Raw genomic sequence first — 25,246 nt, 5'->3', positions numbered from 1 at the left:
AAAACAATTGCTTTTTTAAATAAACAAATGGTGCTGAAATCTGATAAATAAAAATTCTTACAAGTAGCAGATTCAGCCCATGTTTCTGCAGCAAATGACACAAGAATAATCTTGGTTGTAAGAGACCAACATAAAATTTCCTAAACGAATTTGGGAATGCTGATAAATCAGATTTCCAACTCCTATCAGAATTTAACTTCATTATGTATCTCTATCTGAATATGTGCCAAATTTTATATAGAACACACTATTTTAGATTTTCTTTGAATGCCTTAAAAATTGCCAGCAACAAAATTACTTTCTGAAGAAATTCAAGATTGTATTATTTGATGTCTTTGCATTGATTCATCCTGTCACAAAGTTTCATAATACAAATCCATGTTCTATCTTGTGTCCCTTGAACTTACACTCTTCTCCTCTGTAAGGCACAAATTAATAAAAAAAATGTATCACTTTAGGCAGCCTGTTTGTCATTTGTGCTATTGTGAATATATTGTGAATGGAAGGCAGGTCAGAATGAACTATGGCCATCATTAATTTGATCTTGGAAAAATGTTTGTTTCTTAAGAATATGCAAAACACAGATATAAAAGGATACCAGGTAATTCTTGTGATATGTTGAGATTGTCTCAATCTTATGGAATAAAAAGAGGAAAAAATGTGAAATGTGGTATGTCTTAAAATTGATGTCAACATGATCCTCTACATGTGTCAAATTGTGATAATAGCGCACACACACACACATAAAATGTGCTTCAACATTGTGATTAACTCCAGAGGTTGAGTAACCAAGATGTAATAAAATATATATTTACTTGATAAGGCAAAATTTGGAATGATGCCTTGGGTATCATTTTTTTTAATGCAGAATAATATATAAATGAAGGAAAAAGGAAAAAGAATAACACAAATAAGCTCCTCTAACACTGCACGTATGATTTACAGATCTAATGAACTTCTATATGCTTTGCCATTGAATTAACAGGATTACAAAAAAAATATTTTTCATATTCCACCGTAGACCTCCATTATTTAATGAAACAGGGCATTAACAATATTTGAATAGTTTATTCAAAGATCAATTTGGAATGCAGACTCCCCTTCAAAAGAGAAATAAGAGCCTTCCAAAATACTGTATGATGTAATATATGCAATATACATACAAATTCAGAAAACTCCTATTTTGATAATCTAAACTGCACCAGCCGACAGACTTGATCACTTGTTCTTATGTATCCCATCCCAATAATCTATTAATGTAGAATGTGAAAAATATTTTGGCTTAGACCAATTACTGAAAGTGCTCCAAGGATAAAGAAAGAAGAAGTCTAGGAGGATTAAAGGTCTCTCTATATACAGATTTCAGAAAGATTGCTTTCTTGCAATACTCAGCAACATACTCTGATTCTGGAAATACAGAAAAAGCTAACAGAAAACCACCTAAACCAGTAGTAAGCACCTCTTAGGCAGTGAATTCTTAAAGTTATAAAGGCAAGCCTCTTGTTTCTTGAGGCTACTCTTAATTAGCTATAGCTAGCTGCATGGTCATGAACTCTTCTAGCTTTACAAGAAAAAAACTGCTTCAATTGTTTTCTTCATACCATTTCCCACTGAAATGCCTCATTTGTTTTCTTTAAATGATACGATGCATTAAATCCATACAATGCATTAGTTCTTCTGTTCAGAAGTGATGTATCAGCTCTTGATTTTTATAGTTAACATGTTCTGTATAAATTTTAGCTCTATAAATACATGCAGGAACTCAAACTGAATTTAATAATGACCAGAACTTGGCCACTATACTGCTCAACCAAAGCTTGACAATTTGTGGGTATATTACGTATCAGTAATAAATATGTTATTAGAAAAAAAACAACACTCCATACTTCTCTCCATGAACTTATTTAATGCTTCATTTGTGACAATCCTCTCATGAGTCCATAACAATCTTTGCAACAAAGTAAACATAAAATCTAGTAGCATATTGAAGACTTAAATTAACTCCCTGACTCTGTGCCTACTCAGATATTCAAATATATGTAATGCAGCATCCCCAGCTGGCATTCCCAAAATAATTCTATTTGGTAATGCAGATTTTTTACTACAAAAGTTATGCCAATTTTTCTGTCAGAAAACCCTGTTTTTCTGCATTAATTCCAATTTCAATTGTCTGCTTATAACAGATTTTGCAATATTGATATTTTTATAAACTGAGGTAACATTAACTCATTTATTTACTTGATCAACTTAAAAAAGTAACAAACACTGTAATATTTTCATATTCATATGAAATTCAAATTCATATTTTTATAAGACCATTATTCTGGCTGTTATTTTATTGCTACCATTCAGCCAGCTCCTAATCTATTATTTAAGTGCACATTTATTACCCGGGGAATAAGTTTACTGTTTTAAACATTTGGAAAGCATATGGTCTATTTATTTTCCCACTGACATTGGAGGTATAAACAACAGTGGAACACCTGTTCCAATGCAGCCCAATTCATTGTCTCTACTTTTACATTTACATTGCTATTCAATCAGTGATGTTCTATATGCAACATATTTATTTCTTTTCTTGTTCTAGTATGTGGTATATTACCTATTTCAATATTTTTCATATAGAAAAATGCTTGCAATTTGTAAAGGGTGATTAGTCCCATTTTTTTCTGTGGGGAAAAATCTAAAAGTCGTTTTATTTCTAAACTGACAACTAAAATAAAATTCAAATGTCCCTATGAATAATGCATGTTTTTCCCAATAAGACATTGTGGTCCAAGAGATCATCCCTGAGAACAGTACTGCAAATATATTTAAAGACTTCTGGATAAATTGTGGTCTCAAGTACAACTCTGCCCATGAATTAGTCACGAATGCCACGAGACCTACATATTTAGAATGAATTCTTTTTTGTTGATATGTTTCTTCTTCCCTGAGCTAGGCGCTGATGATACAAGAGCACTGAAGTATTTATAGCTTACTTACTGGTACAGTTGTTTGTTTTTCTCACTGCTTTAAATCATTTCCTTAATTATTATGCAGAGCAAACACAGTACATTTCTTTAAATTCATTTAAATAAAATGGCTTTTTTTTGTTGTTGCAGTTCTCACATGAGGTTTTGTTCTTTCAAACGTCTTCTGAAAATTTAAGAGATTTTTAAAATGTGGAATCTCCACTAAGAATCAGTCCATAGTGAAGTATAAGTAACCCATCCTGGAAAGAAAAAGACAAATTGTATGAATCAATAATCCAATGACCTCAGCAAACTTAAAAAAGCAATGACTTGTACAGACAAGTTTTCTTATTGTGCATTAGGTACAAGAGACAGTTTTATACAGTTGTGAAGGTACCAGGCTAGAAACCAGGCAACTATGAATTTTAGTGCTACCTTAGGCCCAAAGTCAGTTGGGTGACATTTTCTCAGCCTTGGGAAGGCGACAATGGCAAAACATTCCCCACAATCTTGCCAAGAAAACTGCAAGAACCGGTCTAGGAAGTTGCCAGAAATCAACACTGATTTGGAGGTGCGCATGCACACACATACACACGCGCGCGCGCACACACACACACACACAGTATTGGTATTGAAACAAAACACCTTTGGGTTAATAATTTTCTAGGGAAACAACAAAAGACACACAACTGAATCTAAATACCACATTTCTCCACAAGGACAGTGCCAAAATATCTAACAAAGACATATTATATTGTTTCAGTTATCTGTTTGTGCCTTTTAAAACGTAACTCTCCATTAAGAAGAGAAAAGAGCTAATACCAACTTTGGATTTAGATTTCATCTTTTTACTTAACTTCCCATCTTCCTAACCTTGTTGTAGACTTTTCAAGGAGTTTGAAAGCAAATTTGAAGACAATTATGTTCATTATGAATCCCAATCTTTACCTTGGCTAAGCATTTTAAGCTAATACCAGATATGTCATGCTAACTATCTATGTATATGGATCCCTTATGAAAAAGTACTTCATTATGAATAAACTTCCATTTTTACTTTCTAGAACAAATTTATAGAGAACACACTTACATAAAACAATTTTCCTGAAAAAGTAACATAAAGACATTTATTCATTTTGAGCATTGCTATGGAAGTTTATTTAGAGTTGGTTCTCATTAGGCTAGAGAGTCATGTAAAGAAATATGCATCATTTGCATGCTTATGAATCCGTATCTATTTAAGATTGAAAAGTAAGTAAAATATCTGGGTATCATTATGTTAAATATACATGCTATTTCAAATCTATATTAAGACATGAAATGAAGTTAAAAATATATATTTCAGGATGGGAGAAACTGAATTGTCACTAATGGGGACAATTTCTTGATAAAGATAGAGTACATTTTTAGAATGATGGTTTCGTTTCAGAGAATCCAGAGTTTTGACAGATAATGCACCATTGAAATAGTGGCAAAACAATATGTCTAAATTTGTATGGCAGAGGTAAAATATGAATTAAATATAAGGTGTTACAGGATGCAAGGAAACAGGAGAACTGAGTTTACCTGATCTGAAATTATATTTTTGCAGCTTGCTGTTTAGTTTGATGGGTGCTGCTGAGAAACGGAAGGTTTTTGGAGTTAGAAGATGACCTGAGATTTGGATGGCATGGGTATTTTGGCACAACAAAGCGAAGATTACAATGGATTTTAAATATCATTATGTTACATGTGCCATATTGAATATATGGAATGGACACAAATCTAGTTTCTGCCTGAAAACAGTAGCATCATTGTATAGATGAGAAATAAAAGGTTAATGCTTATCTTATTGTGAGATATTAAAATTTTGTCAGGGAGAATATAAAATAAGAGAAAAGAAATGAGGGCAGAGGGACATAGTTGCAAATGGTTTTCTTATCTACAGCTATTATATAAAGTAGACAAAAGAATTTATGGTATTGAACATTGTAAGACCGAGTTTGAAACAGAATTAAGTACAAATGGTGATGTAACTGCTAAAATATATACATTTCTATTGAAATGTAAAACAGAAGAGCAAGTCAAAGAATATACGATAAAATGGGCTAAATTTTTGGCTATAATATACAGATGGAACAATGGGAAAAATATATGACTGAAAAGATTGAAATTTACATTGTTATAATCTTAAAGATAATTTTTACAAAATAATGTACCTCTGGAATATATCAGCAGAGAAATTGTCTAGAATGTATAAAGGCACTTCAAACACAAGCAAAAACATGTTTTATCATGCTTGATACATGTGTAAAAAAGCTAGAAAATATCAATACATAGATTCAGTAGATTTTAAAGATGAAAATACAATTAAAAATTAAGGTACTTCTTTTGGAACTGATGGACAGTGATGGAACTTTGGTTTGTACATGATATGATGTTTTTATATATGATTGGAGGAATATGATTGTATAGCCTGGAAGTCAGAAAAGGAAGAGAGACATGACTGAAACCTTTAATATATTAAGGGTGTGAATATGGTTCTAGAAGGCTGTATTTTCAATATTAAGCAAAAATCGAGAACATAGGGGCATAACTTCAAACTGAGAAGAAGGAAGTTCAAAAGTAATGTTAGAAAGTATTATTTCACAGAAAGAATAGTGGCAGCTAGGACCCAACTTCTAGCTGATGTAGTGGGTCAATCATCAGTAACTCAATTTAAACATTCTTTGAATAAACACATATCCACCATCCGCTAAAAATAAAAAATAAATGAAAAAGACAAAAACAAACAAAAAACCTTTAAAGTTAAAAAAACTTCAAATAAAATTATAAAAGAGAAAAATGTATCCAATCTGTGCATAGTTTCCATGAATTTCATTTAGGCACTGTGCTTACAGTATGTTCTATGGCAGCAATGGACAATTAATTTCCCCAAGGGGCCACATGAAAAACTGGATCTGTTGTGAGGGGCGGCCACCATCCTGCCTCTAATAGTACCATCACCCTGCTCCCCCACCAACACTGCAGGCCAGAAGGAGGCAGCTCATGGGTCAGATGGGGCTGTAGGCCTTAAAATTCCCAAGTCTGGTCTACAAGATTGCTTTGCAGATAGTCCAAGCACAACTGTGCATCTATTCAGACTCAATCGTGACAGATATTTGCCAGTCTCCTGAGAAGTTTGTACAGAGATTGCTAATAGGGACAGCAGTAATTGCTTTTTTTTGATACTTCTGATGCTATGTTTAAGATTTGATACAATGATTCCAAAAGTCTTACCACATAATTTAATGCAAAATAATAAAATTAATTCACTGTGATTTTTATCATCACAGTCTTGTAACTGTTAATTACACATATTCCAGTCCTCTGTAAAATTCAGATTTAGCACTTCTGCACTGTGAAAATATATCAGGAGTAGTTTCACATGTAATCTTCCTTACTGAATTATTTCAAATCTCTTTTTCAGATTTGATGAAAGCAGGAATTGCTTTCATCAAATCTATATTTCATATGTTATAGATTATTCTGACTACTTTCTCTGCAGTCATAGATATTTTTAAAAATTGTATTCACAGTTAATTTTCTCCCTCCTTTTGCATCCTTTTGTTAGTGATTCTGATCCAACATTTCTTTTTTTTAATAAAAAGTTTTTTATTTTATGTATACAATTCCATTCCATTTCAACTTGTGTTGACTAGGTACATATTTCGATGTATAAGAAAGTGTGATTATTGGTAAGAAAAGTATTCATTATAATTGTATAATTATAATGAATACTTTTCTTACCAATAATCACACTTTCTTATACATCTTATCTAATATATCTGTTTTTTTAACAATCTTATCTTATTGCTTTATACATTCATCTTAATCATTTAGTTTGTTCTATTTTCAGTCATAGATATAAGGGTAGGAGCACTATGTTTTCTTCCCACTGGTGATGCAAACTTACACCCTCTGTTGTGGCTCGTCAGTGGCCAGCAGAGCTGGCAGCAGATTCGGACAGTGAGGAGGTTGGGGAGGAACATGGGCCAATCCGGGAGTCTGGGGAAGGCTCTGACGAGTACCCTGCGTTGGAGGAAGAGATGGGGCCAGGTCCATCTGACAGTTATCAGCTCCCTTCGGAGTCGGACATCAGTGAGGCAGAAGAACAGCTGGAGCCTGTTCCTAGTGTGTGTATGCCCAGAGTTGCCTGATGAAGGGAACAGCTAAGGAATAAGGGTTGACTTGGGAGTAAAGCCACAGGTGAATGGTGAATAGCCCCTCCCATAGGGAATAAAAGAGGAGCAAAAGGGGAGTGGGGTTTTGCAGGAGACAATTAGCTTATTCCTGCATTCTTGCCAAGTATTGTGGCATCTGAAAGATATCGGCCTGCCCCTGGTGGAGACTAACTATGAGGGAGAGGAGGAACAGCCGACAGGGAATGGAAGTGTGGCTCCGGAGGTTGTGGAGGAAGCTAGGGAAGGGCAGAGACTGGCTAAGCGGTCAGAGGAGGACCCAGGCCCATCTCCTCTCCATCCTAGGGCAGACAGGGAGGAGAGAGTAAGGGAAGACGTGGTCTACTTGGGAGGAGATGGCCTTGATCCTCTTCATGGGCTGCAGCTGTGATAACTGAATAAGAGGACGGACATGCGTATGGACAAACAAACAAAGCGTGGCAATATCTCTAGTTTATGGTTCCTCTCTGGGTTTGGCATCCTTCCCAGTGTGTGTTCTGTTATCTGTGGCTGTCCTCCAGCCCCTATCTTGCCTGGTTTGTGTTGTTTTTCCCCTCCTTCTTGTAACTGCTTGTGTGGGAGTTTTTTGCCTTCTGTCAAGGATATTTGGAGCTCGGAAGCAAAGTGAAGGGATAAAAGGGGCTTCACCGGGTTTTTGTGAATGTGTTTATTTTGTATTCCCCCCCCCCCCCAGCCATCACACAGCCTGGCCACTCTCCAAGTCTAATAAAGGTCTGTAATTGTGAATTATCTTGAAAGACTGTTGGCTGGGGCTTTGCTGGAGAGGAATTCACTATAAATTAAATAAAAGGGGTTTATCGGGGTGAGGACTTGACTCTGTGCTGTTGGAGAAACCTAGGTCAGAACACCTTCTACTTACAGAACTCTCATTTCCTAGGCTATTCATTATGAAAACTTGACAAAACTCCTCGTCAAAACTTCTTCATTGGTTTTGAAACCCATCTATTAAAGAGATATGAATGTAGTTCCTGTAGAAAGCCAACATGGAATGATATATGACACCCAATCTTTCTACAGATGTTATAAAGAACATATAATGAGTCTGTATATGTTTCATTGTGCCAAGATTCAGTGTGTCAAGCAAATACATGGAAGAAAGCTGCAAGTTCAGTTTTTGGATTGGGAACACAAAGATTTTGACTTGAACAGCATATTTTGGGGAGTGCAAGAATATCCAGATCCTTAGACTCATTTTTTTCAATAAACTAAAAAAAAAGGCTCAAAAACACTTTTGTGAAAGGCAAATAAGAAAGAATATATCCAATAGTTTCTGCCTACTTAGTTGTTCTGGAAGAATGGATGTGTCCAGTTCCCAACTATTAAATATTGCCATGTTGTGCAACCTAGGAAATGTGTGTTCCTACATTTGAGAACAGTATCCTTCCAGAGATAAGGACAGTGTCTTCTCTCCTTGGATTCTGGAAAGACTTAAACCCTGATTTTGTTCCCAGGCTTAATATTAATGTTATTTTAATGGCCAGTGTCTTGTTTTGTGGGCTTTGTTAGCTGAGCATTTTAGGCTGGGCTACCTGTTAATTCATTTTTTCTTGATATTTGTATGTTTTTTAGTTTTGCATGCTGCCAAGACTCACTTGAAGGGCAAAAAATTTAAATAAATAAACAGTTCCTTGAGACTGTAACAAGGCATTCAAAATTAGGATTGCTTTTAAACAAAACATTTTTTAATTAACATATCAGTACTTTACCTGCACTGCACTCTTCCCTAGAGCATTTTGGATTTCCCTTAGAGTCTGATATTGTTCCAGTAAGTGATCACCACATATTATGTCAACCTGAAATGAACAGAAAAATATTATCAAATAATTTAGTACTTAGCAAAAGTTGTGTTCCAAGTAAAAATATGTGCCCAATTAACAAGAATGACAGCCTGCTAAAACCGAGCTTTATAACTTTCAGAGAAACTACACAACACCTATTACAAGGCAGTTATTTTTAACAACAGTGGCAAATACTGTACTTTCTATATTTGCCCCTTATAACTTTACCCTTGTTTTACATACTTGTTAGTGTATGGGCAGAGAAATATCTTAAAAACTCCACTTTACGGCTAAGACTCTTTCAGATCAGATGTTGCTAAATTTGTTAAAGATGAGCAGCTGTTCTCAGTTCAAACATAATTTAATAATGGATGAGCCCCGCAACCCAGTTCTCTGTGGAATACTATTTCTTTCCTCTCAGCTCATCATTTAGCATTAACAAGACTCAGAGGCGCTATTTATTCACATGTAACGATTGCATGGCGTTGCTTAATTCAAGCCGCCAAAAAAGAATAATGTCCAATGATGCAACTGAAACAAAAGCGTGATCATTCATTCATGGTCATACCCTTTGCTACCACAAAGCTCTTCCTATGATATCTGCAGCTTATTTAATACATTAGTGGAATTAAACTTCCTAGTGTCAGATCTGAGTTGTAGATATTTTCAATTGCCCTGAGACTACAGAAAATTTCTGCTTTAAGTTTTATGACACATTTCCAATGCACACAGAGAGCTAAACGTAATGGATTATTTGCCCTAATACTCACTTTATATTCCTCTACTATTTTACACCTGTTATATTCCTCCACACTTTATATTCTTCTATCAGACACTGTATTTTCCTCTGTTCAGAACTGCAGCATAGTAACAGGCAAATTATTTTTATATTGATTGATTTTTCTGATGTTTTCACCATTAAACCCTTGACAAAAACATTCTTACACTTTAAAAATAACCAAAGCAACTCTAAATTACTTTCTGGACAATTCTAAAAACAGGAGATTTATTACAATAAATATTGTTTTACTGTATACTAGTCTTATCCATTCTCTGTGTCTTCTAGATGTATATATTTTAGATCCCAGAATTCCCCCAAAAGCACAGCTATTGCTGAAAATTTTTGAAGATGACATCAAAATCTGGAGGATGTCAAGGTTGAGGGAAGGTAATCTAAATATTCTCAGAACTATGTGATTTCTCTAAAAATCAGGCAGTTTCTTTCAAACCATTCAATAAAATAAAACAAAAATACTGACACTATAATGGAAAACCAGAATAAGAAAACATCACTTTAATAATACAGGTAGTCCTTGACTTAGGACCATTTATTTAGCAATCATTCAAATTTATGAACGAAGTGCTGAAGGAAGGGGCTTAACATACCCAAAGTTAGAGGCATTGCAGGATTGCTGGAGGCATGTGATTGGAATGTGGGTGCTCGGCAACCCATTCAGACTGATTGCCAAGCACCCTGCAATCATGTGATCACCACCTGCAATCTTCTTTGCCAGCTTCCCCAGAAAGTCAATGGGGAAGCCATCAGGGAAGGTCATAAACTGCTGCTGCCTGCTGAGATGACTTTTTGGGATTTGGCTGAAAAAAAAGCTCTCTGCCAAAATCAAAGATAGAATAGCATTACAAAGGCAGTGCAGCCTTCTGAATGTTTAGAGAACCATGTGTACTTTAGGAAACATTTCCAGGGGTCTTCCTTTCCAGAAGCTGGCTCTAAAAAGGAAAAAGGCAAAGGCAAAGATTGCTGTGGAGAACTGGAAAAGAAGGCAGCAAGGTTAGCAGATGCTGGCTAGCTGGCTGGCTGGACCAAGCAGCAAACACATACTTGTTGGCTTGCTTACTGAGATAGGATAGAGAATGAGTGGATTTTGCTGGCATTTGTTGGGGGAGACTGAGGTTCCTAGGGCGTAGCAAACAACCTCAAAGCTACCTGGTTCTGTGGCTGCTTGTTATCCTGCAAGGTAGGTATGGGGTGACCAAAAGTCATAGATGAAGGTAGAAATAGACAGGGTGGGGCAGGGGTGGGATTCAACTGGTGTTACTACCGGTTCAGTGATTATGTTTTGCATGCTGTGCACACGTGTAATAAAACTTAAAACTGTGCCACCCAAACAGCTGATGAGTGCTGCGCGCAGGTGCGCAGCGTTTCAAAAGCCACTTTTTTACTGCTTTTTCAAGCTCAGCTGTGCTGTGCTGCGCAAAGCAGCTGAGGTTGAAAAAGCAGGAAATTAAGGACAGGTAAGAGCCCAGGCGGGTGGGTGGGCCAAACAGCAGCATACACAGAACCGGTACAACTTACATCATAAGTTGGTGTAATCACATGACGTTTCTCTTTACTATCATAAGCACATAAGCACTGGCTTATGACAGCAATCCCTGTCCTAATATTGGTCATAAGTCAAGGACTACTTGTGGATAATAAGCTTGTATATAACTGAAACAAACATATTGTTTGCCAGTATAGAAAAGATTATGCTTGGTTGTATAACCATCTGCAATCATTAAAAGAGAGATTATGATAACGTGAAAGATGTAAAATTATCAGTCCTCCCAAGTAAACCATGATTAGATGAGCTAATTCTACTTTACTGTCATGCTACATTAACAAAATTTTGCAAGTCTGAAAATACAAACTTCCTGCATCATTTTTAACAATCTTGATAATTCTTAAACATTTCCTTCTTTGCCCATTAGGTAGATGCAGCTTTTTATCTCTCTTTTATTTGATCATCCCCTAAGCATCTTTCCCTTACATCCCTCAAAGTCATTCTCACCTACCATTACAAAAATAAATTTCACTTAATTTTTTTGCTATTATATTAACAATACACACTAAGAATCTTCTGACATCTGCTTTAGCTAAACTGAGAAACCTGAAAGCTCATCAGGCTTATACTAGAAAGCTAAACAACAATAGCTATTGGCTGATAGATTTTTGCCCAGAAATGTTTTCACATAATGTTACTGTTGTTATCAACCTCAAATGTTAAGTGTTTTTTTTTTCAGTTGATTTAAATAAATGACTGAAGAATATTACAAACTTACTATGTTAAAAGTGCTACTTCAGGATTAACTCTTACATCTTCGCTACTAATTGCTGCAAGAAGATTAAGTCAGTGGATATAACTCCCAAGGGTAAAAAGTTCAAAATGAGGTTCTCAGTTAACTGGCATTAACTTTCAGTACTTCTTTTAACTGCCTGAATTTTTCATTTCTGTTATTTTGGTCTTTCCTTTCTACATAATGCTTTCAGAGAAAAGTATTACATTAAAATTTGTGGGAACCTCATTCATCTTATCACTGTTATACATACATTGTGGACAAAATTATATGAATTATTACAGTGTACCTGACAGCCAGGGTCAAGATCCATCTTTCTTCTGAGGAATTTTTCCACATGTCCAATTGTTGCCTCTCCTGAAACACGTACAAACTTTTTTTCCAGTGGCTACAAGAACAAAGAACAGGTTAATTTACAGCTAGATTGTAATATATCCTTTGCAAATAGTCAGTCTCATGTTTACTTTAAACATTAAAATAGCCACAGAGGATGAAATCAATAATTTTTCACGCTTCATCCTTGAGACAATCTTTTGCTGTCTAGGTAAGTGGACTGCATTGTAATTCATAGGTCCTTTTAGCAAACAACAAATTGATTTGAGGCTCCAGATATGGAAAGTGAGCTCCAGCCTCCTGAGATAGTTCTATTGCCCCAACAAATAATCAAAGCCCTTTACTTGGAGAAAAATGCTGTTGGTAGAAGACATACTACTGCAAAGGACAGAAGCAGGGATGTACACAAGACAAGTTTATCAAGAGAAGCATACTATCTAGTCCTGTGAAAAAGAAGGGTTGAAAGATAACCAGTGCTCATGAAATCAACTGATCATTAGCCATAATTTCTGAACTCAAGGGGATAAATGATGCAGTCAAGAAAAGGTAGAGGATTAAAAGCAAATATAAATCTATAAATGAAAATGTGAAGAGGCTGGTGGTATTTTCATCTAGCCTCTCTGTGGAGGTTGAGGAACTGTAAAGGAAAACAGTAAACTGGAAGAAAGATTTGGATTTGTAGACCATGATATATACCATCAGTATAATAAGCTTTTAGGTAGATATGTGCTGCATCCTACAAAGGCAGGAAAGAATGTAGTTGCTAACATGTCAGGAAGGATTTAAACTAAACCAAAAGAGAAGAGAGTTGGGTAGAGAGAGATTCAGCTAGAAAAATGCTAGGCCTTAAGCATATCATAACAGGCATAATGCAGTAAATGTTGTCTGAAAATCACCAATACATGGTAGTAGGGAGGAAACTGGTATCTTTCAGAGTTTGTACATACATTAATGAAGAATATGGGCAGCTATGTTCCACAAATAAAAGGTTGCAAACGTAATGCCACATTTATTTTAATACAGCAAAAACGTTTGGTAATATCAATACCTTAAAATTCCCAGAGAGATCATTTGCTCTGAAAGAAAGAGAAATGAACATAATCAGTGTTTATGTGATAACTTGGGGCGTGGCACAAAGTCATCACAGTCAAATAAGCAAGAGTCCCTTTATTATCTCCAACTTTGTCCCCAATGTCCAGGTTACCTTCAGCTGGAGAAAAACTATCTCAGGAACAGTCTTTAAGTGGAGGAAATTCAGTCCGAAAACAAAGTACATACAAACTGTAACTAAAAATTCAAACAAACCATGCTGCAATAATTAACTTGACAGGGCAGGAGAAGGAATTGCAGACTTGAAAGCACAGCAAAACACACAGTTGGGAAGATGTCAGGAACACATATAAGCCTTGACAAAACCAGATAATTCACAATTTGCTCCCAACAACTTGCTGTCCCTTTTTAAACACTGTTCCCAGATGCATCTAATAAAGGGAATCAGGGCCCTTTCCTTCCCCGTAAGCCATGCAACTCATGTTGCTCCCTTCTCCGTTCCTCCCTGTGTGCCTAGGATAAAGAGGGGGTGGGGCCTGGATCCTCCTACAAACCCCCTCTCCCTTGCTCTACACCTCTCCCCTGTTCTGCCCAGCCAGACTTTGCCCTTCCCCAGTTTCTTCCACAGCCAATAGAGCCACACTCCCACTCCCTGTCAGCTGCTCGGCCTCCCCCTCTGAATAAGATTCCAACAGGGGCATGACAGTTTATGGGATATACATACATTGGCATGCTCAACTTACAGGCATAAAACAAAACCCATGCTCCCTCCAGCACTTATTTTGTGGTTCCCAAAGAAAATCTTTCATTTTTGGTTTTTGAGGGGCCAAAAGGAAGAGAGAGGAAGACAACATTTTCTTCCCTTGCCCCAGGGAGGTGAGCGAGGCCCCCACTCTACTGGCCTTCTGCAAAGGAGTTAAAATATAGTTTTTCATGGGGAGCTCAGAGAAGTAAACTGTCGTGGGGCTGGTTAGTGCCCCGAGAGCCATCCCTCAGCTTTTAAACTATTTTTTAAACATGTACAATCATAAAGGGTAAGGAAGAAAATATTATTTTTAAAATACCTTTCAATAAACCAGCATTTGAATGTTGCCACTTATGATATATTTAAGCATATTTGTCATGAAATACTGCATGAATCAATGTGAACATTACTTGATTATTGCCACCTAGTGGATATATCAAAGAGAGTATTTTTAAATTTCTTTCCTTCAAATTGTTGAGATTCTGAACCACTTCACATATGATTCATTTGTATTTTTTAATACACTAAGACGTTGATGGACAAGGCATAAGTATCTTAAAGACACAAAGGCTGCTTGTCAATTAGTTATATTGTGAAATCTGCTGCCAAACTCAATTTAGTTTTAGTTACTTTGGAAATGTGCTTACTCAGGTGTTATATTCTTCTATCATGCTTCCAATATTGAGTCAAAGATATACTGATTTTCCTGAATGGATATAACTAACAATGAGTTTTAATTACTGGAATAAGACTGTGGCAGAGAAGACTGCAAATGGAATATGATTGCAGGGATTGGCAATTGGTCAGAAGTGCAAATGGCCTGCCAAGCACCCAAATCACAATCATGTGACCGAGGGGCAACTGTGTAATGTTTTACAATGTTCAGAAGTGTTTTATGGGATGTATAACAACTTTCCAACACTACTATTATAATTTTGACTGGTTGTTAAAACTTTTGTAAATCAGGGATTACCTGTATGGACACCAATATGCATGAAAACTGAGCAGGTTTATGTAGAATTGCAGATCTTAACTTATTTCACTATCCCTTGATCTTTTCACTGTACTAAAATCTAATAATATAACTTAAAATTGTGGTAATATAATAGACCAATATAGGCAATGCATTCCTAATCACAAAATCAGTGATAAAATATTCACAGAAATCTCATAATTCCAGCTCCATCCTTTTACATTTTCACTTGAGACATCTCACTTAAATATGTAAGGGCCAGAGTTGACATCATAATGCACATTTTACCACCTGCTAACTTGCAGTCTCCTACCATATTTATTCATATTTCTGTCAATATCAAGACTTAAATATGATTTAATAGACAATAATTCATTATCTATGTTCATACATAAAACACTCCCAGAAATTCAATTTTAACTTACCCAATAAATTCCAGAAGAAGTGACATGTCAAGTTCTGGAGGAATACGGAATACCGATCCTACAACCTTGCGGGGTCTCCCCCTGCCTGCTGCCATTGCCTGGGGTACAGCTAAAATATAAACGATGAATTAGGCTAGGAATGAAAGAACAGAATAAATACATTCATACTTCTTTCTCTGTAATACTTGCAGATTGCTTTTATTTCAACCCTTTCTTTTTTTCAATCCATGGTGTCCTTTCTCTGAGCAACCCATTGCCTCTGTATCACTGGTGATGATTTCATAATCTTTGCACCACTGTCCTAGAAAACTATTACTTAGAGAAGTGGTGCATTTCTTTTCTGGATGTATTCAAGTGGAAGTTGGATAACCCTAAATCAGAAATGTTTTGATTTGGATTATTATGCTGAACAGGGGATTAAACTTCATGGCCTAAATAGTCCCTTCCAATTCTATGATCTCTCAGCTCCCTCTTAGAATTATTTTATTAGAATTATTTTATTGGCCAAGTGTGATTGGACACACAAGGAATTTGTCTTGGTGCAAATGCTCTCAGTATACATAAAAGAAAGATACATTTGTCAAGAATCATAAGGTACAACAATTAATAATAGTCATAGGGTACAATAAGCAATCAAATCATACTAGGACAATATAAATATAAATCAATATAAATCATAAGGATACAAGCGACAAAGTTACAGTCACAAGTGGAGGGGATGGGTGATAAGGAGTAATGAGAAGATTAATAGTAATAGTAGTGCAGACTTTGTAAATAGTTGGACAGTGTTGAGGGAATTATTTGTTTAGCAGAGTGATGGCATTCTTATTCTCTTATTTCTCTTATACCACACAGTATTCTCTCTCTTGGAAGTATCAATCGTCAAACCTCTTTCTGAGTAACTATTTTTAATTATTTTTTATCTTTCTTCCCTTTATGTGTTCCATAGTAACAACATACAAAACTTTCATACACATAACAGTTAATACTAATTAGGTCTCAGACCAGAGAAGCTAAGAAGAATGGCCAAGAGTAGGGAAAAGAATAAGAATCCAAAAAAAGAGCAGTAATGAAGAAATAATGACAAACATATACCTCTACAAATCTATTCCTTTGTGCCCTAGAGACAAATGTAATCAGAGATCTTAAAACAATATAACACAAGAATGACTGTCTTCCAAATGAGAAAATTGTCAAATTTGGCTAGGTTTTTGGTGTCAGAGTGTCTCTTACATAAAATCTCATTAAAACAAAAGATACATCTCCAAAATATCTGGCATAGGCAATGAAAAGTAATAGTTACTAATATATCATGCTGAAATTTGTGGGTTTTTTATATACAGATATTCTCCACTACTATTTTTGATAGCTTTAAGTAAATGTTGGTATGTTTCTAATCTTCATATTTGTCTCAAAGATTCAGGAAAAGTAAGAAATGGTGTTGAATTTTTGAGAGCCACAGGCAGGTAGGCAACAAAATACAATTCTATAAATCTAATGTAATGATCTCATCAAACACAAGTTCGTCAGCAAGAATTGACTGAAGACAATAGTCAACAATTTTAGTGCAATTTGACACATGAACAAAACTACTCACTAAAATATCTTCTTTAACATGTTTGGGACAAAAACCACTTTCATTAAATATGCCTATTCAGATTCAGATAATCAGAGTTGGAAGGGACCTTATAGGCCATCTAGTCCAACCCCCCACTCAAGCAGGACACCCTACACCATTTCTGACAAATGGCAGTCCAATCTCTTCTTGAAAGTCTCAAGTGATGGTGCTCCCACAACTTCTGAGGGCAAACTGTTCCATTGGTTGATTGTTCTCACTGTTAGAAAGTTTCTCCTTATTTCCAGGTTAAATCTCTCCTTGTTCAGTTTCCATCCATTATTCCTATGCCTAACTTTAGTAGTACTTTAACAAGAAAACATTAACCGTGTTGTTTAAGGTTAAAATTATTTTTGTGTTAGAATGTTTCAGCTATGAATTTTTTTTCAAAACTTAAAATTATAATTTTTTCAGTCACTTTTTTTAACCAAAGCAACCACAATGTCAGAAAAGAAATACATATTGGTCTTAGTCTGTAGAAAAGAAGGTAAAATACATTGCTACATATCTCCTGGCATGAGGCATAATAAAAAGCATTTAATGTAAATTTTAATAAATCCACTTTATTTTAAGCAATAGTATAACGACAGTTTAAAAAACTTACCAAGTTTGGGTATTTCTAAACCTCTTTCCCTGTAGAAATCATGCATTCTCTTTTTTTCTCCTAAAAGTATAAATGCAAAAGGACTGGTTAACCTCAACCTAAAAAATATGGATCTAGTTGATATAAAGCAGGGGTGTCAAACTTGCGGCCTGCGGGGCTGGATGCTGGCCCCAGCCCCACCCAGTTTAGCAAAGGGGAAAAAGTCCCGATACATCATGTGACGCCACCATGACGACATGAGTTTGACACCCCTGATATAAAGTGAGTAGACAAAAACAGACAATGAAAATTATCTAAATTCTTCATTTTTTGCCATTTCATTAAAGAAACAAAACAAATGATAAAATGCTGCACAGACATGGGGCAAAAAAACTAAGAAAATGAAAAAGAGAAAATAAAAACTTGGAAATATATTGTCATATGCACAGGTGATTTTTTTTAAAAAAGGACAAATATTTTAAATACATATTATTTCTACTTTAGTACATCTGCAGGTGAAAGTAATCTAAGAAAAAAAGATTATGAAAAAAAGGAAACCTGCTGGTATAAGTAATAAAGGGCATATTTTAATAATTTGTCTTTAATTGAGTTTTAATTGAGTTTTTAAAAAGTTTTTGTTTCTAATTTTTTAGAACAATTTCACACACAGTTCATCCAATGAGAGGAGTGTTTTTAATTTTCCAATATTTTGTAATAAAAACCTGAGAGATAATAAAAGGAACTGCATTATTTTTATGTTGCAATAACGTATATCCATTAGAAAATACGGTGAATAAATTAACAGCAATGTATTGTGAACGACTGTAAGGTATTTACTTTGTTTCTTCAAAAATAATTGATTAAAGTATTATCTAACTGGGCACTGTCACCACTGACAATTAGTATCAATCTGCTAAAATTTCATCAATACAATCTAGAAATGCTTCAATTAACAGAATGTCATTTCAGTGCAGAATAATTTTTTCTAAGAGTTATCTTGATGTTAATTATTTATGAATTGCTATAATATAATAATTCTATGTTACAAAGAAAGGTTCAATTTCAAATCCCAGATCTTGCTGCTGGTATTTAAAATTCTGAAGACAATCTGTCAATCTTTTATTTCATTACTTGAATTCTACAGCTGTTATACATTTAACTGACCGAAACAGTACATTTTGTTATTTAAATAAAAAGGATTATAGTTCCAAAATAATATAAAGCACTGAATTCTTGATAGTCAATCTTAAAACGATTTGTGAATACCCCATGCTAAAAAAAAAGAGTTCAGCAATCATTCTATTAATATGCCTATCCTGGTAATCCTTGTTTAGCAACTAAAACCGACACCAACAACTTGGTTGCTAAGCAAAACAGTCTTACTTCTCCATTACTTTATAGACCTGCAAAGGTCATAAATATGAGGACTGATCACAGTTACTTTTTCATCACTATTGTAACTGTGAACAATTGCTAAACAAGACAGTCATTAAAGACTGAAAAAAAGAAGAAGGTGAACAGGTGTGGAAAGGGCTAGGAAAATGATCATTCTAAAAAAATTGAACCATTCCTTCTATCATTTTTCCAAGATTTCACATTTTTTTTCATAAATCTTATAAGCTAAGAATCTCTAACTGTAATATTCCAAATTATATAATGGAGCATGTCATTCTTCAGCGAACTATCAGAAGAAAACAAGCATGTTAAATTCAAAAATCTAAAAAGGGGGACTGACTGATATGGCAACATAAGATATATATGAATAAAGTAAGTTACATTCAGTTAGGTGTATCTTTCAGTTTTACCAAGAGCAGCCAATTCAGAGGTAAAAACTTACTTTCTTCCAAGTTGACAACTAATTTATACACTATGTCTTGCAATTGTCGATCCAGTCTATACAAAGAAAATAAAAAGTAATTTTTAAATGTAACTATTTTTTATAACAGTGACATATTGAAAGATAGACACTGACACAAAATTATTAAACTGTAACAGTCATTAAAAAAACAAAATTGCTGAAAAACAGCTATCAAAACTACAAAATTTCCATGTCAATATTACAAAAGCAATTTTATTAGCATTTTTAAAATAGCACATTAACATTTCAACATAATAAGCTCTAGAAACAGATTGGAAAAATATCAAGTACAAGACAGTGAAGTGTGGTCTGTAGATTAATTTCATGGTTTTAATAATAAAGTTAGATGGTTTTGAACACATTGCTAGAGTTTCAAAAGACTTAAACATATTCTCCCATATAAAATAATTCTTTGATCCAATAAGTTAATGTCAAGACTAAAATGAACATAAGAATATTAGCTAAACTGTTCATTGATAAACAAAATAGATAGTATACCATAATAGGTAAATTACCTGATATTATAAAGCGGCTGTGTTTGATGTACTACAATGTTGCATTTTGGACATCTGTTACTGTAGTAAAAATGTCTTACTATGCAGCTTTTACAAACTGTAAAAAAAGTAATTACATGAAGTGTTACAAAATGATGCATTATTATTGAAAGCAGTAACATCCAGAATCTGCAAAGATACAAGAGTATTCAAAGTTATAATGGACTTCAAAAAAGCTATTTACGATCCATCCTTAAGGTTATGACTGCCTCTCTCTACACTCAATGAATCAATTAATTAATCAACCAACCAACCAATCAATCAATCAATCAAAATAGAGCTGAAAGGAAGCTTGGAAGTCTTCTAGTTTAGTCCCATGCTCAAGCAAGAGACTCTGTACCATTTCAGGCAAGTGACTGTCTAATCTATTCTTATAAGCTCTTCTTAAAAACATGAAGTGAAAAAGTGATTTTGCATTTTCGGTGCTTGGCAAACAGCTCACATTTACAATTGGTTGCAGCGTTCTGCGTTGACATGACCACAATTTGCAATTTTTGCTGTTTTGCATCAGGTCAAGCAAAAATTGCCCAATAGATATGCAGGATTTGCTTAACAACCATATTGTTCACTTAATGACATGATTAGCTTAATGATTAGTGACCAGCTTTATAACCATCATAAAACAGTCATAAAATCGAGGCCAACAATTTATGACCAAAATTCTGGGCTTCATTGTGGTCGTAGGTCCTAGCTAGGTTGTAAAGTAACAAGAAAACAAAAAAGTAATTGTTCTACTTAGATTTGTACATCCAGTTTTTATACATTGCCATTAATCCAGTCTTATTAATCCAAATGGACTGACTTCATGACGGTGTCCTCCATTTAAGCCCCCTTTTTGTGCATATACAGTATAGGACTTTACTTATTAAAGAAGCAGCTAGATAAAGTAGATTTACTTGGGGTAAGCTACTGAATGATGAATATTGAATTTATACCTGTACTTCAGGGTATCACAGTTCAGTTCATACTATTTCAGGTGTTTTTTTTAAAAAATCAGACAGCAGGCTATCACACAATAATTTATGTTCCTAATTTGCAGTAGGAAAGCTCTGAGATGAAGCAGTTGGTCTTCTTTTGCTTGGTAAACAAAGCAATACTTTTTACCTACAGCGCTTCAGGCTCTAGCGTCAACCAATTATTTTCTGGAGTTGATACCAGAAAATAGCCTCCAGATTTGGATTTTCATAAGGCCATTATAGATTCAGTTTGGCCATGATAAATGGATTAAGAAAACAGACTTTTCATAGTTAACGTACTTATTCAGAATAACAGATATAGGAGACTGAATGTCAGATTAGGCTCTGAAAGATTTTTAAAACATGTTCAGGGGAAAGTCAGTATGAAAGGGAAAAAGAATTTAGAAACAATTTTCATACATGGTTTGGTTTTGATTTTTCAAAGACATCCACTTCAGCTGGCGTACCACATATTACAAGGCTGTGATGCAGATTCACAGTATAATCTCAGAAAACATGAGGCTGCTTTAAGAACTTACAGAAAGGTATCAAGTTCAAGCTCATGTTTTGAAGCACGCTTTTCCTTCAAGCCTAGAGTTTCAGTCCTAAAGTTTTATTGCAACTTTCATATTATTAAAGTGTACAGAACTCTTTTTTTTTAACATTATGTAAACTTGTTTTCAGAAATATCTATTTTACAGTTTTATAGCTTTTAATATTGCAAGCTGCCCAGAATTGTGATGGCCAGCAAACAAATTTAATCATAATTCCAATACTTACATGTATGAAGACATTCTGTGATAGTTGTGGCATCTATGAAATATCCCTTGCAGATGGAACACATGATATATGGTACCAGTTCAGAAAGATTAATCATGCGCTGAAATGTCACAAAAGTATGTCAAGACTATTGTTTAAAATTTTGCTGATAACAGTTTTTATATTTAAAATAAGTACTTGAGAACATATTTTTTTCAATAAACTATTTGCAACAATAATGGCCATATTATATAGTTGAAACCAAGTTTTATATCTCTGCAAATTTTCAAAGGTTCCTACAGAGAGTTGTGAGACTCCAAAGCAAATCTGGAAGGCCACATTGAAAAAAGAACTCTTGAAAAACAAGCATGTATCTTCTCACATAATATTTGATTTTAACTTCTTTAACTGGTTCAACAACTGAGCAGTGTAAGACTTTCCTTCCTTCTCTGAAGGAAAGAAGAATCTATATGTAGTAGAAGCCAGGAGTCGCCAAACGTTTGGACCTCAGGGACCACCAAACTCATAATTTTAAATCCTGGGGACCACTAATATGAATTTTGACTGACGGTGGCTTTCTGGCGTTGGTGGGAGAGAGAGAGAAATCTGATCTAACCCTCCCCCTTCTCTCTCTCTCTCTCTCTCTCTCTGTCTCACACACACACACAAACACACAGAGGCAGGGGTGGGATTCAAATTTCTTAACAACCAGTTCTGTGGGCATGGCCTAATTAGTGGATGTGGCTTGGTGGTCATGTGACTGGCTGGGCATAGCTTGTATGTAAATATTATAACTATTTATGTAAATATTGAATTTTTTATAAAAAAAAGAGTAACTTTTACCCAAAATCAGGCAAAGCAGGCAGGTAGATTGAGCTGCTTGCAGAATCAGAGATTCATTCAGTAATCTATCTTTCTGCCATCGGCTACCTGAATCTGCACTGAATAATAGAAGCTTCTGTCCTAAGGAAGGTTAAAAGCAGAGCCGAAGATCTAAAGATTAGCTAGAAAGCAAGAAATCCAATGTTTTCCTGCTTTCTAGCTAATCTAAATCTCCTGGCACAGCAGAACAGCTGATAGTCAGGGATAAAAAAAAGGAAAAATAGCAACTTAACAGGCAAGTTTGCCAGGTAAGGAGTGAATGGGTGGGGAGGGTTCCCGCGGGCTATGTGGGCAGCGCAGCCTTGTGTTCCTGCACAGCCTGGATTAATTGCTTTGGGAGGGGGGGTGCTCTGAGGGTGACATTTCTCTGTGGCCCACCAAAATTTTCTCGTGGACCACCAGTGGGCTGTGGCCCACCGGTTGGTGATCACTGGTATAAGCAACATGTTCCAAGTCCATCTCTTGTTTCCAGAATATGATGGGAGATACTGTCTCTGGTGCAAAAAGCTTTTGCACAAGACATATTGATAAATCCATCCCGTACTCATCCACAGCAGGATAAGTACGGGAAACTACACAGCAGGACTTTAAAAAGTTTGTCTTGCAAGTACTTCCCTTCCCTTTCTGAAGCATGGCAAGTTTTACAAATTACCACATGGTTTTGTTATCCCTTTTCGGTTTGCTGGGATCATTTCTCTGCAGGAGCACATAAAAGAAACCAGCAAGACTGACAGAACTGTTTTAACTGGGGTACAAAAGAAATGTCACATTGCGACATAAAAAAGAAAAAGAAAAGGGAGTGCATTTGCACAGAAAGCAATGCGAGTCCTTGTAGCCCAAGAAAATCAAAATGACTCAACATTAATCTTATCAGCAAAGTTGGCCGAAGGAAATTTGCCTAAGGACCTATGCTTTACCGAGCTACCCGTCCTCGCGTCCCCTTAACCCCGCTGCCGAGGAAAGAGTGGCCGGGGGCCCGTGTTACCTCGTCCTCCTCGTCGCAATCCATTTCGCCCTCCTCCGTGCCAAATCCTCCGAAGAGGGCTGCGTCTCCCCCTCCTGCAGTCCCTTCCTCCATCACCTCTTCCTCATCCTCCACCTCTTCGTTACCTCCACAGCTGGATTCAGAGCGGCTTCCCTGTTCGTCGCGAGCACCCGCTCCGGAGCAACCAGGCGTTTCCAGCGGAGCTGCGGCCGCTACTTTACCCTCCACTTCCTCGGCCGGTCCACCAGCCTCTTCAGCCACGGACCCTTCGCTTGGCAGAGTCAACGCCATATCTCCGACCAAAGACGAGCAGCCGCTCGGCTTCCGTCCACACAAGGAAACACAGTTTCCCAACAGTCACGGAGTATCGCTGTGGTCCCCAGTCGCCTCCCCGCCACCTCGCTAATTTGCGCGAGGGGTCTGCCCCCAGTCAGAATTTCAAAAAAAAAAAAAAAAAAGGGGGTCTACCAATTTTAGCGCGTGCGCACGGCTAATTTGGCGCGCACATCTCCAAAACACCTGCATAATTTACATACTCGCGCTGTGTTCTGGGAAACCGAGTTAAATTTTGTTCCTCTGTTTGCAGACGAGAAACCGAGCACTTTTATCCGCGTGGTACGAAGGTTCCTAAAGACCGCAACTAATTTTAATTTTCAATATTAAAATAAGAGTGAAAATGTAAAAATATGCACACACGAAGCTATGTCAAAACGTGAGTGAGGCAGGGACAAAAATTAATGATGATTTACATTCATACCTGTTATTCTGTTGTCTTGTGATGCTAATTAAATATAAACTATTAAAATAACGCTGATTTTTGCTGCTTCTGTTGATCTGTCTTTAGACTATAGTTCCAATCGAGCTTACTTCCATGTCCAAAAATTATTTGCCATTGCAATAAATGTTCTCTAAGTCCCAAGTTACATCTGGGGCATCAAAATGTATAGGTAGGATTTAGTTTTAGGAGTAGGTCACGGATCTTTCACTACTGTAGTATAACGCGGAGAGGGAGGGAAGCTGAGCCCTGCTCCGCCCTACTGTGCCCTACCTATAATGTAGGTATAATTCGTTTAAATGCAAAGAAAAAAACTATTAAACGTTTTTGTTTAAATGTAAATTTAAACAAAAAGGAATACTTTAAAAGTAAATTTAAAGTAACATATTTAATAGGTTTTTTTTCCATTTAATGGATTTTCCTTTCAAAAGTATGTTTAATAGCTTTAAACAAATACATTGTCAAAAGCTTTTGAAGGTCTTTTGGACTCAAGTTTAAGGTTGTCAGGGATTGCTGTTTATCTGCTAAACGCAAACTTGCATGCATTATATATTTATGTCTAACTCTGAAAAGTGAAGCATTGTTTTTATCATTACCGTCAGGCATTAACAATAAAAGCTATGTGGTCAATGAATGGTGAAAGGAATAAATAAGACACTTCAGAATCCAGGTAACTATTATATTTTATGTAATGCAATATGACTTACTATACATTTTAACTGCTTTTTC

At 35.7% G+C, this 25,246-nt stretch overlaps 1 protein-coding gene across 1 annotated transcript; it reads right to left on the bottom strand.

Moving 5' to 3' along the window:
• Window positions 1-1,053: 1,053 nt before the first annotated feature.
• PCGF6 (polycomb group ring finger 6) lies at window positions 1,054-24,254 on the bottom strand. The gene is made up of 10 exons (XM_026665969.2): window positions 23,743-24,254; window positions 21,897-21,996; window positions 20,122-20,218; window positions 19,586-19,641; window positions 17,770-17,829; window positions 15,551-15,659; window positions 13,406-13,433; window positions 12,314-12,412; window positions 8,878-8,964; window positions 1,054-3,214 (listed from the first exon to the last, which is right to left on the bottom strand). Exons 1-10 carry the CDS (start codon window positions 24,031-24,033, stop codon window positions 3,158-3,160), a joined length of 984 nt encoding a protein of 327 aa, XP_026521754.2. The 5' UTR covers window positions 24,034-24,254; the 3' UTR covers window positions 1,054-3,157.
• Between the last annotated feature and the right edge of the window lie 992 nt (window positions 24,255-25,246).

This window comes from Notechis scutatus, chromosome 4 (assembly GCF_049901735.1).
Source record: "Notechis scutatus isolate UNSWTSFEM ecotype Mainland chromosome 4, rNotScu1.2, whole genome shotgun sequence".
Lineage (NCBI taxonomy): Eukaryota > Metazoa > Chordata > Lepidosauria > Squamata > Elapidae > Notechis > Notechis scutatus.
Note: the sequence above shows the minus strand (reverse complement) of the source record. Positions and strands in the feature narration are given on the sequence as shown.

What these genes read in the sequence shown, in the direction of transcription:
- PCGF6 (XM_026665969.2), bottom strand. Translation starts at nt 24,033, where the DNA reads ATGGCGTTGACTCTGCCAAGCGAAGGGTCCGTGGCTGAAGAGGCTGGT. An exon ending in ATTGCGACGAGGAGGACGAG is followed by an intron (nt 21,997 to 23,742) that starts GTAACACGGGCC and finishes GTGACATTTCAG; the next exon opens with CGCATGATTAATCTTTCTGA. An exon ending in TTTAGAAATACCCAAACTTG is followed by an intron (nt 15,660 to 17,769) that starts GTAAGTTTTTTA and finishes TTTATATTTTAG; the next exon opens with CTGTACCCCAGGCAATGGCA.